General features: G+C 42.1%; 1 protein-coding gene across 1 annotated transcript in view; it reads right to left on the reverse strand.

Moving 5' to 3' along the window:
- The window catches only part of UBE3D (ubiquitin protein ligase E3D), an 875,767-nt gene that overhangs the window by 634,062 nt on the left and 223,407 nt on the right, over window positions 1-18,298 (reverse strand). Inside the window, exon 5 of the mRNA XM_053712029.1 lies at window positions 16,338-16,407. Coding sequence (XP_053568004.1) covers window positions 16,338-16,407 — 70 coding nt within the window. The remainder of the gene's footprint in view (window positions 1-16,337; window positions 16,408-18,298) is intronic.

The raw sequence follows: 18,298 nt of genomic DNA on the forward strand, positions 1-18,298 counted from the left end.
GAATAACTTTGAAAATGAGAAGAAATATGAGATGTAATAATTTGCTTCTATGATATTTTCAAAGCAATTACATCTATTATTAAATATAACCATGATGAAATGAGAATAACAAAAATGGATACTGATATTTTAGGTACAAGTTACTTGAGGAAGCCAGTGTAAGCAAAGAAAAAAGGTAAGATGAGAATATTTCATGCAATTCCATAAAAAAACAAGTTGCTTTGTGTTTAATCAGTTTTTATGCGTTCCAGCAGATTCATTACTATTAAGTTAATTTCAAGGCAGAAACATCAAACTAATAAACAACAGACTTCTACCACATTCCCCTCTCCCTTTAATTGTAATTATTAGCCAAGCAAAGGGATAAGGTGAAATAGAAGGGGATTAAGCCAACCCAGACCAAAGGAAGAAACCGCATACTATAACAGGGTGAACCTTTATGAGCTGTTACTCAGAACAGGAAGAACGGTAATTAATGGCAAGTACAGAAAATGGTTTTGGTGTGGGGGTGGGGGGAAAGGTTAGGCGACAAACTGTGCCGTGGAAGATAAGGTTTAGCATACAGAAAAACACATTCCCGCATTGGTAAAATCACAAGACTAGTGAGTGTTAAAGGGGCAGTCTGACACTGTACAAAACTTGCTCCCATAGGCCAACATAACAAGATCTTGAAAGTAAATAAAAGTGGGGAAAGTGGCGACCAAAAGTAAGGCTTGTTATTCAAAAAGGCTTGTTATTCAAAAGATTGTCTTAGAAGGCGGAAAAGGCAGAGATCCCTAATTTGCATGGAGGTAGAGATAAAAGGTAGGAAGAGACTGGTTTGTGGACAATATAATAATCTTCTATAGTGTCTGAAACTTGAGTGAGATGACCAACTGGATTGTAGCTGGCAGCACACTAAGTTGTGCTCATGCCATCAATATAAAGTGAGTAACAGTAACATACATTATAAGGGATTGATCTCTAAGAATTCTGTCCTATTGGTGGAGAAACAAAATTTATGCTTACCTGATAAATTACTTTCTCATACGGTGTGTCCGGTCCACGACGTCATCCATAACTTGTGGGAATATTCTCTTCCCCAACAGGAAATGGCAAAGAGCACAGCAAAAGCTGTCCATATAGCCCCTCCCAGGCTCCGCCCCCCCAGTCATTCGACCAACGGTTAGGAGAAAAAAGGAGAAACTATAGGGTGCCGTGGTGACTGTAGTGTATAGAGAAAGAAATTTTTCAAACCTGATTAAAAAACCAGGGCAGGCCGTGGACCGGACACACCATTGGAGAAAGTAATTTATCAGGTAAGCATAAATTCTGTTTTCTCCAACATTGGTGTGTCCAGTCCACAGCGTCATCCATAACTTGTGGGAACCAATACCAAAGCTTTAGGACACGGATGAAGGGAGGGAGCAAATCAGGTTACCTAAACAGAAGGCACCACGGCTTGCAAAACCTTTCTCCCAAAAATAGCCTCAGAAGAAGCATAAGTATCAAATTTGTAGAATTTGGCAAAAGTGTGCAGAGAAGACCAAGTCGCTGCCTTACATATCTGATCAACAGAAGCCTCGTTCTTGAAGGCCCATGTGGAAGCCACAGCCCTAGTAGAGTGAGCTGTGATTCGCTCAGGAGGCTGCCGTCGGATGATGCTTTTCAGCCAGAAAGAAAGAGAGGTAGCAGTAGCTTTTTGTCCTCTCCTCTTACCAGAATAAACGACAAACAAAGAAGAAGTTTGTCTGAAAACCTTTGTTGCTTCTAAATAGAACTTTAAAGCAAGGACTACATCTAAATTGTGTAACAAACGTTCCTTCTTTGAAACTGGATTCGGACACAAAGAAGGAACAACTATTTCCTGGTTAATATTCTTGTTGGAAACAACTTTTGGAAGAAAACCAGGCTTGGTACGCAAAACAACCTTATCTGAATGGAACACCAGATAGGGTGGATCACACTGCAAAGCAGATAATTCAGAAACTCTTCTAGCAGAAGAAATAGCAACCAAAAACAGAACTTTCCAAGATAGTAACTTGATATCTATAAAATGTAAGGGTTCAAACGGAACCCCTTGAAGAACTGAAAGAACTAAATTTAGACTCCAGGGAGGAGTCAAAGGTCTGTAAACAGGCTTGATTCTGACCAAAGCCTGTACAAAAGCTTGTACATCTGGCACAGCTGCCAGTCGTTTGTGTAACAAGACAGATAAAGCAGAAATCTGTCCTTTTAACAGATATATCTTTTCCATATTTTATGGTAAATCTTTCTAGTCACAGGTTTTCTGGCTTGGACCAGAGTATCTATCACTGAATCTGAAAACCCACGCTTGGATAAAATCAAACGTTCAATTTCCAAGCAGTCAGCTGCAGAGAAACTAGATTTGGATGTTCGAATGGACCTTGTACTAGAAGATCCTGTCTCAAAGGTAGCTTCCATGGTGGAGCCGATGACATATTCACCAGGTCTGCATACCAAGTCCTGCGCGGCCACGCAGGAGCTATCAGAATCACTGATGCCTTCTCCTGTTTGATCCTGGCTACAAGCCTGGGAAGGAGAGGGAACGGTGGAAACACATAAGCTAGGTTGAACGACCAAGGCGCCACTAATGCATCCACTAGAGTCGCCTTGGGATCCCTGGATCTGGACCCGTAGCAAGGGACCTTGAAGTTCTGACGGGACGCCATCAGGTCCATGTCTGGAATGCCCCATAATTGAGTCAACTGGGCAAACACCTCCGGGTGGAGCTCCCACTCCCCCGGATGGAAAGTCTGACGACTCAGATAATCCGCCTCCCAGTTGTCTACTCCTGGAATGTGGATTGCAGATAGGTGGCAGGAGTGATCCTCCGCCCATTCGATGATTTTGGATACCTCTCTCATCGCCAAGGAACTCCTTGTTCCCCCCTGATGGTTGATGTAAGCTACAGTCGTCATGTTGTCTGACTGGAATCTTATGAATCCGGCCTTCACTAGTTGAGGCCAAGCCCGGAGAGCATTGAATATCGCTCTCAGTTCCAGGATGTTTATCGGGAGAAGAGACTCTTCCCGAGACCATAGACCCTGAGCTTTCAGGGAATCCCAGACCGCGCCCCAGCCTAATAGACTGGCGTCGGTCGTGACAATGACCCACTTTGGTCTGCGGAAACTCATTCCCTGAGACAGGTGTTCCTGGGACAACCATCAATGGAGTGAGTCTCTGGTCATCTGGTCTACTTGAATCTTTGGAGACAAGTCTGTATAGTCCCCATTCCACTGCTTGAGCATGCACAGTTGTAATGGTCTTAGATGAATTCGAGCAAAAGGAACTATGTCCATTGCTGCAACCATCAACCCTACTACTTCCATGCACTGAGCTATAGAAGGCTGCAGAATAGAGAGAAGAACTTGACAAGCGTTTAGAAGCTTTGACTTTCTGACCTCTGTCAAGAAGATCTTCATTTCTAAAGAATCTATTATTGTTCCCAAAAAGGGAACTCTTGTCGCCGGAGACAGGGAACTCTTTTCTACGTTCACCTTCCACCCGTGAGATCTGAGAAAGGCTAGAACAATGTCTGTATGAGCCTTTGCTTTGGAAAGAGACGACGCTTGAATTAGAATGTCGTCCAGATAAGGTGCCACTGCAATACCCCTTGGTCTTAGAACCGCTAGAAGGGACCCGAGCACCTTTGTGAAAATTCTGGGAGCAGTGGCTAGCCCGAATGGGAGAGCCACGAACTGATAATGTTTGTCCAGAAAGGCGAACCTTAGGAACTGATGATGATCTTTGTGGATAGGAACATGTAGATATGCATCCTTTAAATCCACGGTAGTCATATATTGACCCTCCTGGATTGTAGGTAAAATTGTTCGAATGGTTTCCATTTTGAACGATGGAACTCTGAGAAGTTTGTTTAGAATTTTTAAATCCAGAATTGGTCTGAAAGTTCCCTCTTTTTTGGGAACTACAAACAGATTTGAGTAAAACCCCTGACCTTGTTCCACAGTTGGAACTGGGTGTATCACTCCCATTTTTAACAGGTCTTCTACACAATGTAAGAATGCCTGTCTCTTTATTTGGTTTGAAGATACCGGTAAGTGAGACATGTGGAACCTTCCCCTTGGGGGTAGTTCCTTGAATTCTAGAAGATAACCCTGAGAGACTATTTCTAGTGCCCAGGGATCCTGAACATCTCTTGCCCAAGCCTGAGCAAAGAGAGAGAGTCTGCCCCCTACTAGATCCGGTCCCGGATCGGGGGCTACCCCTTCATGCTGTTTTGGTAGCAGCAGCAGGCTTCTTGGCCTGTTTACCCTTGTTCCAGCCTTGCATTGGTTTCCAAGCTGGTTTAGTCTGGGAAGCGTTACCCTCTAGTCTAGAGGCTGCAGAGTTGAAAGCCGGTCCGTTCCTGAAATTGTGAAATTGGACTTATTCTTAGCCTTGAAAGGCCTATCTTGTGGGAGGGCATGGCCCTTTCCCCCGGTGATGTCTGAAATAATTTCTTTCAATTCTGGCCCAAAAAGGGTCTTGCCTTTGAAAGGGATATTAAGCAATTTTGTCTTGGAAGATACATCCGCCGACCAAGACTTTAGCCAGAGCGCTCTGCGCGCCACAATTGCAAACCCTGAATTTTTCGCCGCTAATCTCGCTAACTACAAAGCGGTGTCTAAAATAAAGGAATTAGCTAACTTAAATGCGTGAATTCTGTCCATGACTTCCTCATACGGAGTCTCCCTACTGAGCGACCTTTCCAGTTCCTCGAACCAGAACCACGCCGCTGTAGTGACAGGAATAATGCACGAAATAGGTTGAAGGAGGTAACCTTGCTGTACAAAAATCTTTTTAAGCAAACCCTCCAATTTTTTATCCATAGGATCTTTGAAAGCACAATTGTCCTCAATGGGAATGGTCGTGCGTTTGGCTAGTGTAGAAAACCGCCCCCTCGACCTTAGGGACTGTTTGCCATATGTCCTTCCTGGGGTCGACCATAGGGAACAATTTCTTAAATATAGGAGGAGGGACAAAAGGTATGCCTGGCTTCTCCCACTCCTTATTCACTATGTCCGCCACCCATTTAGGTATCGGGAAGGCATCAGGGTGCACCGGGACCTCTAGGAACTTGTCCATCTTGCACAATTTTTCTGGGATGACCAGATTGTCACAATCATCCAGAGTAGATAGCACCTCCTTAAGTAATGCGCGGAGATGCTCTAATTTAAATTTAAATGTCACAACATCAGGTTCTGCCTGCTGAGAAATTCTTCCTGTATCAGAAAACAGAATTTATGTTTACCTGATAAATTACTTTCTCCAACGGTGTGTCCGGTCCACGGCGTCATCCTTACTTGTGGGATATTCTCTTCCCCAACAGGAAATGGCAAAGAGCCCAGCAAAGCTGGTCACATGATCCCTCCTAGGCTCCGCCTACCCCAGTCATTCGACCGACGTTAAGGAGGAATATTTGCATAGGAGAAACCATATGATACCGTGGTGACTGTAGTTAAAGAAAATAAATTATCAGACCTGATTAAAAAACCAGGGCGGGCCGTGGACCGGACACACCGTTGGAGAAAGTAATTTATCAGGTAAACATAAATTCTGTTTTCTCCAACATAGGTGTGTCCGGTCCACGGCGTCATCCTTACTTGTGGGAACCAATACCAAAGCTTTAGGACACGGATGAAGGGAGGGAGCAAATCAGGTCACCTAAATGGAAGGCACCACGGCTTGCAAAACCTTTCTCCCAAAAATAGCCTCAGAAGAAGCAAAAGTATCAAACTTGTAAAATTTGGTAAAAGTGTGCAGTGAAGACCAAGTCGCTGCCCTACATATCTGATCAACAGAAGCCTCGTTCTTGAAGGCCCATGTGGAAGCCACAGCCCTAGTGGAATGAGCTGTGATTCTTTCAGGAGGCTGCCGTCCAGCAGTCTCGTAAGCCAATCTGATGATGCTTTTAATCCAAAAAGAGAGAGAGGTAGAAGTTGCTTTTTGACCTCTCCTTTTACCAGAATAAACAACAAACAAGGAAGATGTTTGTCTAAAATCCTTTGTAGCATCTAAATAGAATTTTAGAGCGCGAACAACATCCAAATTGTGCAACAAACGTTCCTTCTTCGAAACTGGTTTCGGACACAAAGAAGGCACGACTATCTCCTGGTTAATGTTTTTGTTAGAAACAACTTTTGGAAGAAAACCAGGTTTAGTACGTAAAACCACCTTATCTGCATGGAACACCAGATAAGGAGGAGAACACTGCAGAGCAGATAATTCTGAAACTCTTCTAGCAGAAGAAATTGCAACCAAAAACAAAACTTTCCAAGATAATAACTTAATATCAACGGAATGTAAGGGTTCAAACGGAACCCCCTGAAGAACTGAAAGAACTAAGTTGAGACTCCAAGGAGGAGTCAAAGGTTTGTAAACAGGCTTGATTCTAACCAGAGCCTGAACAAAGGCTTGAACATCTGGCACAGCTGCCAGTTTTTTGTGAAGTAACACAGACAAGGCAGAAATCTGTCCCTTCAAGGAACTTGCAGATAATCCTTTCTCCAATCCTTCTTGAAGAAAGGATAGAATCTTAGGAATCTTTACCTTGTCCCAAGGGAATCCTCTAGATTCACACCAACAGATATATTTTTTCCATATTTTGTGGTAAATTTTTCTAGTTACAGGCTTTCTGGCCTGAACAAGAGTATCAATAACAGAATCTGAGAACCCTCGTTTTGATAAGATCAAGCGTTCAATCTCCAAGCAGTCAGCTGGAGTGAGACCAGATTCGGATGTTCGAACGGACCTTGAACAAGAAGGTCTCGTCTCAAAGGTAGCTTCCATGGTGGAGCCGATGACATATTCACCAGATCTGCATACCAAGTCCTGCGTGGCCACGCAGGAGCTATCAAGATCACCGACGCACTCTCCTGATTGATCCTGGCTACCAGCCTGGGGATGAGAGGAAACGGCGGGAATACATAAGCTAGTTTGAAGGTCCAAGGTGCTACTAGTGCATCTACTAGAGTCGCCTTGGGATCCCTGGATCTGGACCCGTAGCAAGGAACCTTGAAGTTCTGACGAGAGGCCATCAGATCCATGTCTGGAATGCCCCACAGTTGAGTAATTTGGGCAAAGATTTCCGGATGGAGTTCCCACTCCCCCGGATGTAATGTCTGACGACTCAGAAAATCCGCTTCCCAATTTTCCACTCCTGGGATGTGGATTGCAGACAGGTGGCAGGAGTGAGTCTCCGCCCATTGAATGATTTTGGTCACTTCTTCCATCGCCAGGGAACTCCTTGTTCCCCCCTGATGGTTGATGTACGCAACAGTCGTCATGTTGTCTGATTGAAACCGTATGAACTTGGCCTTTGCTAGCTGAGGCCAAGCCTTGAGAGCATTGAATATCGCTCTCAGTTCCAGAATATTTATCGGTAGAAGAGATTCTTCCCGAGACCAAAGACCCTGAGCTTTCAGGGATCCCCAGACCGCGCCCCAGCCCATCAGACTGGCGTCGGTCGTGACAATGACCCACTCTGGTCTGCGGAAGGTCATCCCTTGTGACAGGGTGTCCAGGGACAGCCACCAACGGAGTGAGTCTCTGGTCCTCTGATTTACTTGTATCTTCGGAGACAAGTCTGTATAGTCCCCATTCCACTGACTGAGCATGCACAGTTGTAATGGTCTTAGATGAATGCGCGCAAAAGGAACTATGTCCATTGCCGCTACCATCAAACCTATTACTTCCATGCACTGCGCTATGGAAGGAAGAGGAACGGAATGAAGAGTTTGACAAGAGTTTAGAAGTTTTGTTTTTCTGGCCTCTGTCAGAAAAATCCTCATTTCTAAGGAGTCTATTATTGTTCCCAAGAAGGGAACCCTTGTCGACGGAGATAGAGAACTCTTTTCCACGTTCACTTTCCATCCGTGAGATCTGAGAAAGGCCAGGACTATGTCCGTGTGAGCCTTTGCTTGAGGAAGGGACGACGCTTGAATCAGAATGTCGTCCAAGTAAGGTACTACTGCAATGCCCCTTGGTCTTAGCACCGCTAGAAGGGACCCTAGTACCTTTGTGAAAATCCTTGGAGCAGTGGCTAATCCGAAAGGAAGCGCCACGAACTGGTAATGCTTGTCCAGGAATGCGAACCTTAGGAACCGATGATGTTCCTTGTGGATAGGAATATGTAGATACGTATCCTTTAAATCCACCGTGGTCATGAATTGACCTTCCTGGATGGAAGGAAGAATTGTTCGAATGGTTTCCATTTTGAACGATGGAACCTTGAGAAACTTGTTTAAGATCTTGAGATCTAAGATTGGTCTGAACGTTCCCTCTTTTTTGGGAACTATGAACAGATTGGAGTAGAACCCCATCCCTTGTTCTCCTAATGGAACAGGATGAATCACTCCCATTTTTAACAGGTCTTCTACACAATGTAAGAATGCCTGTCTCTTTATGTGGTCTGAAGACAATTGAGACCTGTGGAACCTCCCCCTTGGGGGAAGCCCCTTGAATTCCAGAAGATAACCTTGGGAGACTATTTCTAGTGCCCAAGGATCCAGAACATCTCTTGCCCAAGCCTGAGCGAAGAGAGAGAGTCTGCCCCCCACCAGATCCGGTCCCGGATCGGGGGCCAACATTTCATGCTGTCTTGGTAGCAGTGGCAGGTTTCTTGGCCTGCTTTCCCTTGTTCCAGCCTTGCATTGGTCTCCAGTCTGGCTTGGCTTGAGAAGTATTACCCTCTTGCTTAGAGGACGTAGCACTTGGGGCTGGTCCGTTTCTACGAAAAGGACGAAAATTAGGTTTATTTTTGGCCTTGAAAGACCTATCCTGAGGAAGGGCGTGGCCCTTACCCCCAGTGATATCAGAGATAATCTCTTTCAAGTCAGGGCCAAACAGCGTTTTCCCCTTGAAAGGAATGTTAAGGAGTTTGTTCTTGGAAGACGCATCCGCTGACCAAGATTTCAACCAAAGCGCTCTACGCGCCACAATAGCAAACCCAGAATTCTTCGCCGCTAACCTAGCCAATTGCAAAGTGGCGTCTAGGGTGAAAGAATTAGCCAATTTGAGAGCACGGATTCTGTCCATAATCTCCTCATAAGGAGGAGAATCACTATCGATCGCCTTTACTAGCTCATCGAACCAGAAACACGCGGCTGTAGTGACAGGGACAATGCATGAAATTGGTTGTAGAAGGTAACCTTGCTGAACAAACATCTTTTTAAGCAAACCTTCTAATTTTTTATCCATAGGATCTTTGAAAGCACAACTATCTTCTATGGGTATAGTGGTGCGTTTGTTTAAAGTAGAAACCGCTCCCTCGACCTTGGGGACAGTCTGCCATAAGTCCTTTCTAGGGTCGACCATAGGAAACAATTTTTTAAATATGGGGGGAGGGACGAAAGGTATACCGGGCCTTTCCCATTCTTTATTTACAATGTCCGCCACCCGCTTGGGTATAGGAAAAGCTTCTGGGAGCCCCGGGACCTCTAGGAACTTGTCCATTTTACATAGTTTCTCTGGGATGATCAAATTCTCACAATCATCCAGAGTGGATAATACCTCCTTAAGCAGAGCGCGGAGATGTTCCAACTTAAATTTAAATGTAATCACATCGGGTTCAGCTTGTTGAGAAATTTTTCCTGAATCTGAAATTTCTCCCTCAGACAAAACCTCCCTGGCCCCCTCAGACTGGTGTAGGGGTATTTCAGAACCATTATCATCAGCGTCCTCATGCTCTTCAGTATCTAAAACAGAGCAGTCGCGCTTACGCTGATAAGTGGGCATTTTGGCTAAAATGTTTTTGATAGAATTATCCATTACAGCCGTTAATTGTTGCATAGTAAGGAGTATTGGCGCGCTAGATGTACTAGGGGCCTCCTGAGTGGGCAAGACTCGTGTAGACGAAGGAGGGAATGATGCAGTACCATGCTTACTCCCCTCACTTGAGGAATCATCTTGGGCATCATTTTCAGTGTCACATAAATCACATTTATTTAAATGAGAAGGAACCTTGGCTTCCCCACATTCAGAACACAGTCTATCTGGTAGTTCAGACATGTTAAACAGGCATAAACTTGATAACAAAGTACAAAAAACGTTTTAAAATAAAACCGTTACTGTCACTTTAAATTTTAAACTGAACACACTTTATTACTGCAATTGCGAAAAAGTATGAAGGAATTGTTCAAAATTCACCAAAATTTCACCACAGTGTCTTAAAGCCTTAAAAGTATTGCACACCAAATTTGGAAGCTTTAACCCTTAAAATAACGGAACCGGAGCCGTTTTTAACTTTAACCCCTTTACAGTCCCTGGTATCTGCTTTGCTGAGACCCAACCAAGCCCAAAGGGGAATACGATACCAAATGACGCCTTCAGAAAGTCTTTTCTATGTATCAGAGCTCATCACACATGCGACTGCATGTCATGCTTCTCAAAAACAAGTGCGCAATACCGGCGCGAAAATGAGGCTCTGTCTATGATTAGGGAAAGCCCCTAGAGAATAAGGTGTCTAAAACAGTGCCTGCCGATATTATTTAAGAAAAATACCCAGATTAAATGATTCCTCAAGGCTAAATATGTGTAATATATGAATCGATTTAGCCCAGAAAATGTCTACAGTCTTAATAAGCCCTTGTGAAGCCCTTATTTACTGTCTGAATAAAAATGGCTTACCGGATCCCATAGGGAAAATGACAGCTTCCAGCATTACATCGTCTTGTTAGAATGTGTCATACCTCAAGCAGCAAAAGACTGCTCACTGTTCCCCCAACTGAAGTTAATTCCTCTCAACAGTCCTGTGTGGAACAGCCATGGATTTTAGTAACGGTTGCTAAAATCATTTTCCTCATACAAACAGAAATCTTCATCTCTTTTCTGTTTCAGAGTAAATAGTACATACCAGCACTATTTTAAAATAACAAACTCTTGATTGAATAATAAAAACTACAGTTAAACACTAAAAAATTCTAAGCCATCTCCGTGGAGATGTTGCCTGTACAACGGCAAAGAGAATGACTGGGGTAGGCGGAGCCTAGGAGGGATCATGTGACCAGCTTTGCTGGGCTCTTTGCCATTTCCTGTTGGGGAAGAGAATATCCCACAAGTAAGGATGACGCCGTGGACCGGACACACCTATGTTGGAGAAATTTCTCCATCTGACAAACCCTCCCTCACTGCCACTTCAGACTGGTGTGAGGGTATGACAGAAAAATTATCATCAACGCTCTCCTGCTCTACAGTGTTTAAAACAGAGCAATCGCGCTTTCTCTGAAATGCTGGCATTTTGGATAAAATATTAGCTATGGAGTTATCCATTACTGCCGTCAATTGTTGCATAGTAACAAGCATTGGCACGCTAGAAGTACTAGGGGTCGCCTGCGCGGGCATAACTGGTATAGACACAGAAGGAGAGGATGTAGAACTATCTCTACTTCCTTCATCTGAGGAATCATCCTGGGCAACCTTACTATTTGTGACTGTCCTTACTGTGTTTGGACGCTATGGCACAATTATCACATATATTTGAAGGGGGAACCACATAGGCTTCCATACATACAGAACATGATCTATCTGAAGGTACAGACATGTTAAACAGGCTTAAACTGGTTAATAAAGCACAAAAACCGTTTTAAAACAAAACCGTTACTGTCTCTTTAAATATTAAACAGGGCACACTTTATTACTGAATATGTGAAAAACTATGAAGGAATTATCCAATCTTTACCAAATTTTCACCACTGTGTCTTAATGCATTCAAAGTATTGCACCCCAAGCTGTTAACCCTTAAAATGTGGAAACCTGAGCCGTTTGCAATTTTAACCCCACTACAGTCCCAGCCACAGCCTTTGTTGCGACTTCACCTATCCCAGGGGGGTATACGATACCAATTCAAGCCTTCTAGGAACGTTTTCAGTGGATACCAGACCCTCACACATGCAGCTGCATGCACTGTACTCAAAAGTAACTGCGCAATAATGGCGCGAAAATGAGGCTCTGCCTACTATAGTGAAAGGCCCTTCCTGACTGGGAAGGTGTCTTAACTAGTGCCTGGCGATAAAAACGTTCCCCAAACAATAAAAGTGTGAAAATTACTTCAAACTACAACTTAAATAAACAATCGATTTAGCCCTTAAGAGTGTCCACCAGTTAATAGCCCATAATAAGCCCTTTATTCTTTCTATAGTCTAAGAAAATGGCTTACCGATCCCCATGAGGGAAAATGAAAGCCTTCCAGCATTACACAGTCTTGTTAGAAAAATGGCTAGTCATACCTTGAGCAGAAAAGTCTGCAAACTGTTCCCCCCAACTGAAGTTCTCTCAGCTCAACAGTCCTGCGTGGGAACAGCAATTGATTTTAGTTACTGCTGCTAAAATCATACTCCTCTTTTAAACAGAACTCTTCATCTCTTTCTGTTTCAGAGTAAATAGTACATACCAGCACTATTTTAAAATAACAAACTCTTGATAGAAGAATAAAAAACTACAACTAAACACCACATACTCTTCACCATCTCCGTGGAGATGCTACTTGTTCAGAGCGGCAAAGAGAATGACTGGGGGGGTGGAGCCTGGGAGGGGCTATATGGACAGCTTTTGCTGTGCTCTTTGCCATTTCCTGTTGGGGAATAGAATATTCCCACAAGTTATGGATGACGCTGTGGACCGGACACACCAATGTTGGAGAAAAGTGAATTTGTAAGCATGTGTGTGAAAGCAGGTCCACTGAGACATGACTTAGGGAAGGATGGGCTGTACAAGACTGTGCTGGTCACATGAACAAGTATTAGACTGCCCTAGTGCGCATGTAATATTAGCAGTAATGTCAACAGTTAGGTACAGCACATGCACGGGAGCCAAGCGCGTTCATTAGAAAGGCACCTGGGTAGCCTTTCGTGATGTGATAGGTAAATTCTAATTATTATCACTGAGGACATGGAAACCATTAAAAATTCACAGTAAAACTGAAAATACAGAAAATAAACTAGAAATAAAAAAGAATAGAAGTATATTACAATAATATGATTAGGAATTAGCCCTGTACATTAATCAAAAATTTTTAGGTTTACTGTCCCTTTAAAATTTCTAGCACTCTCACCTAATACAGGCAACTGCCAGGGTGTCAGGAAATGTGGATTTAATTCAAATGCAACAAAAATATCAGCACTCACTGGACTTATATGAAAAAAACTTTATAGAAGTGACGTTTCGGGGTACAACACCCCTTCCTAAGACCCTTTATTATTGTTTGTAAAAAATAATGATGTATTTATAATGATAATATTATTGTTATTCTTGTTGTTTAATAAAAAAAATAAAATAAAAAAAATATAAGAACACTACAGACTTGGACAAGTTAACTAGCAAGGTTGTTGTATTCAATCTACAGAGGTAATGGCTATAAAACTGGGGAAGTGCATCGTCAGGAAAAAAAACTCACTAAATTTTGCCTGAAAGATCATAGATGTGAAAATCTTACTATACACTGTGTATTCCTAAGGCCTTTCAGAGAGTTGAATGGACAGCATGCTGGTTATCTGCCAATAAAATCAAGGTATTTATATTGATTGTATTAATTTTGTTTACACTTACTATAAGCCAAAAACAGAATATAGTCTATTTACAGCAGCTTAACCCCTTAATGACCGAGGACGTGCAGGGTACGTCCTCAAAAAAAAGGCAGTTAACGCCTGAGGACGTACCCTGCACGTCCTCGGTGTGGAAAGCAGCTGGAAGCGATCCTGCTCGCTTCCAGCTGCTTTCCGGTTATTGCAGTGATGCCTCGATAAGGAGGCATCCTGCAATAACCATACATGGCCATCGGATGCAGAGAGAGCCACTCTGTGGCCCTCTCTGCACCGGACATCGATGGCCGGTATCGTTGGTGGGTGGGTGCCGACTTGGGAGGCGGGTGGGCGGCCATCGGTGTGCCGTGTGACGTCGGGGGGGGGGGGGCGGTATCGGGGGCGGGACCGTCGGGGGCGCGCACGGAATCGCGCGTGCACGGAGGGTGGCGGGCGGGCGCGTGCACGGGGCGGGAGCGGGTGGGAACCGCTACACTACAGAAAATCAATAAAAAGTTAAAAGTTAAAAGGGCCATAATCACACAAAAAAAAAACCCACAAAAAGAGATCGTGGAGGGGATGGGGGTTGGTTTTTGTGTGGGGGGAAGATACACTACAGAAAAGTGAAAAAAATGCAAAACAAAAACATTTTTTCGTCTAAACTGGGTACTGGCAGACAGCTGCCAGTACCCAAGATGGCGCCCATTAAGTTAGAGTGGGAGGGTTATAGAGCTGTTTGGGGGGGATCAGTGAGGTTGGGGGCTAAGGGGGGATAGTACACAGCAGCATATGTAAATATGCTTTTAAAAAAAAAAAAACACCAAAAAAACAAATATAGCTTTTATTTTAGTACTGGCAGACTTTCTGCCAGTACTTAAGATGGCGGGGACAATTGTGGGGTGGGGGAGGGAAGAGAGCTGTTTGGGAGGGATCAGGGGGTCTGATGTTTACAGTGGGAGGCTGAGCTCTACACTAAATCTAATATTAACCCTGCAAGCTCCCTACAAGCTACCTAATTAACCCCTTCACTGCTAGCCATAATACACGTGTGATGCGCAGCGGCATTTAGCGGCCTTCAAAATACCAAAAAGCAACGCCAAAGCCATATATGTCTGCTATTTCTGAACAAAGGGGATCCCAGAGAAGCATTTACAACCATTTGTGCCATAACTGCACAATCTGTTTGTAAATTATTTCATTGAGAAACCTTTAAAATTGTGAAAAATGTAACGTTTTTTTTTAATTTGATCGCATTTGGCGGTGAAATGGTGGCATGAAATATACCAAAATGGGCCTAGATCAATACTTGGGGTTGTCTACTACACTACACTAAAGCTAAAATTACCCCAAAAAACTCCCTACATGCTCCCTAATTAACCCCTTCACTGCTGGGCATAATACACGTGTGTTGCGCAGTGGCATTTAGTGGCATTCTAATTACCAAAAAGCAACAACAAAGCCATATAAGTATGCTATTTCTGAACAAAGGGGATCCCAGAGAAGAATTTACAACCATTTGTGACATAATTGCACAAGCTGTTTGTAAATAATTTCAGTGAGAAACCTAAAGTTTGTGAAAAAATTTGTGAAAAAGTGAACATTTTTTTTATTTGATCGCATTTGGCGGTGAAATGGTGGCATGAAATATACCAAAATGGGCTTAGATCAATACTTTGGGTTGTCTACTAAAAAAAAATATATACATGTCAATGGATATTCAGAGATTCCTGAAAGATATCAGTGTTCTAATGTAACTAGCGCTAATTTTGAAAAAAAAAATGGTTTGGAAATAGCAAAGTGCTACTTGTATTTATTGCCCTATAACTTGCAAAAAAAGCAAAGAACATGTAAACATTGGGTATTTCTAAAATCAGGACAATATTTAGAAACTATTTAGCATAGGTGTTTTTTGGTGGTTGTAGATATGTAACAGATTTTGGAAGTCAAAGTTAGAAAAATAGGGGTTTTTTTTCAATTTTTCCTCATATTTTATCATTTTTTTTATAGTAAATTATAAGATATGATGAAAATAATGGTATCTTTAGAAAGTCCATTTAATGGCGGGGAAAACGGTATATAATATGTGTGGGTACAGTAAATGAGTAAGAGGAAAATTACAGCTAAACACAAACACTGCAAAAATGTAAAAGTAGCCTTGGTCCCAAACGGACAGAAAATGGAAAAGTCCTGTGGTCATTAAGGGGTTAAAGAACTTCTACTATTGAATTGACTTCATTCTTCAGATATCCTTTGTTGAAGAAATAACAAGCAAATGGATGAGCAAATCACATGTGGCATCTATATGCAGCCACCAAACATCAGCTGAGCCTATTTAGATATGCTTTTAAACAAAGGATATAAAGAGAATGAAGCAATGTGGATAATAAAAGTACATTGGAAAGTAATTTAAAATGGCATGCTCTTTCTAAATTATGAAAGAAAATGTTTGGGTTTCATGTCCCTTTAATCGGTTTGGAATCTAAACACTACACTGCACCTAGAAAATGGGTTAATGTTGCCATTAACAGTAAGACTAAATTTGATGAGCTACTGAAGGGATTTATCTTTCTACTACTAAGTCTTTGGGGTCTGCTTACACACAGCTATTTATAAAATGTATTTCTTCCCAACCTTCTTGTAGTGTGAACAGTTCTTTACTTGCAGCTATGGTCTATTTAGCAACTTTCAACAGAAGATACATAGTTTTCTTCTATCTGTGATGCAAGATACTGTAAATGCTGCACATTCACAAAAGGATCCCTTCCATACCTGCCTCTGAGATCTTAATTTTCCTTTTAGAATTGTTTCTGTAATACTTACCTGATGACACAGACTCTCCCAGTATTGCCTTGCATCGTCTGCAAATTACTTTGGCATTTTCTTTTGATTTCTGCAAGGCAGAAAAATGTCACTTAAATGTCATGTTGCAGCTTCAGAACAAAAAAAAAAAAAAAAAAAAAGAATATATAATTTTACACATCTCTCTGGAGGGCACACTGAACTTTATTTTGCTCCTTACTAAAGCATGACTTTCAGTGACATCAGTCTTAAAAAAACATAATTTATGTAAGAACTTACCTGATAAATTCATTTCTTTCATATTAGCAAGAGTCCATGAGCTAGTGACGTATGGGATATACATTCCTACCAGGAGGGGCAAAGTTTCCCAAACCTCAAAATGCCTACAAATACACCCCTCACCACACCCACAAATCAGTTTAACGAATAGCCAAGAAGTGGGGTGATAAGAAAAAAGTGCGAAGCATAAATATAAGGAATTGGAATAATTGTGCTTTATACAAAAAAATCATAACCACCACAAAAAAAGGGTGGGCCTCATGGACTCTTGCTAATATGAAAGAAATGAATTTATCAGGTAAGTTCTTACATAAATTATGTTTTCTTTCATGTAATTAGCAAGAGTCCATGAGCTAGTGACGTATGGGATAATGACTACCCAAGATGTGGATCTTCCACGCAAGAGTCACTAGAGAGGGAGGGATAAAATAAAGACAGCCAATTCCGCTGAAAAAAATCCACACCCAAAAATAAAGTTTAAATCTTATAAAGAAAAAAACTGAAAATATAAGAAGAAGATTCAAACTGAAACAGCTGCCTGAAGTACTTTTCTACCAAAGACAGCTTCAGAAGAAGAAAACACATCAAAATGGTAGAATTTAGTAAAAGTATGCAAAGAAGACCAAGTTGCTGCTTTGCAAATCTGATCAACCGAAGCTTCATTCCTAAACGCCCAGGAAGTAGAAACTGACCTAGTAGAATGAGCTGTAATCCTTTGAGGCGGAGTTTTACCCGACTCGACATAAGCATGATGAATTAAAGATTTCAACCAAGATGCCAAAGAAATGGCAGAGGCCTTCTGACCTTTCCTAGAACCGGAAAAGATAACAAATAGACTTTCGGAAATTCTTAGTAGCTTCAACATAATATTTCAAAGCTCTAACTACATCCAAAGAATGCAATGATTTCTCCTTAGAATTCTTAGGATTAGGTCATAATGAAGGAACCACAATTTCTCTACTAATGTTGTTGGAATTCACAACCTTAGGTAAAAATTTAAAAGAAGTTCGCAACACCGCCTTATCCTGGTGAAAAATCAGAAAAGGAGATTCACAAGAAAGAGCAGATAATTCAGAAACTCTTCTGGCAGAAGAGATGGCCAAAAGGAACAAAACTTTCCAAGAAAGTAATTTAATGTCCAATGAATGCATAGGTTCAAACGGAGGAGCTTGAAGAGCCCTCAGAACCAAATTCAAACTCCAAGGAGGAGAAATTGACTTAATGACAGGTTTAATACGAACCAAAGCTTGTACAAAACAATGAATATCAGGAAGATTAGCAATCTTTCTGTGAAAAAGAACAGAAAGAGCAGAGATTTGTCCTTTCAAGGAACTTGCAGACAAATCTTTATCCAAACCATCCTGAAGAAACTGTAAAATTCTCGGAATTCTAAAAGAATGCCAGGAAAAATGATGAGAAAGACACCAAGAAATATAAGTCTTCCAGACTCTATAATATATCTCCCTAGATACAGATTTATGAGCCTGTAACATAGTAGTAATCACAGAGTCAGAGAAACCTCTTTGACTAAGAATCAAGCGTTCAATCTCCATACCTTTAAATTTAAGGATTTGAGATCCTGATGGAAAAAAGGACCTTGCGACAGAAGGTCTGGTCTTAACGGAAGAGTCCACGGTTGGCAAGAGGCCATCCGGACAAGATCCGCATACCAAAACCTGTGAGGCCATGCTGGAGCTACTAGC

Source organism: Bombina bombina, chromosome 4 (assembly GCF_027579735.1).
Source record: "Bombina bombina isolate aBomBom1 chromosome 4, aBomBom1.pri, whole genome shotgun sequence".
In the NCBI taxonomy this organism is placed as follows: Eukaryota; Metazoa; Chordata; class Amphibia; order Anura; family Bombinatoridae; genus Bombina; species Bombina bombina.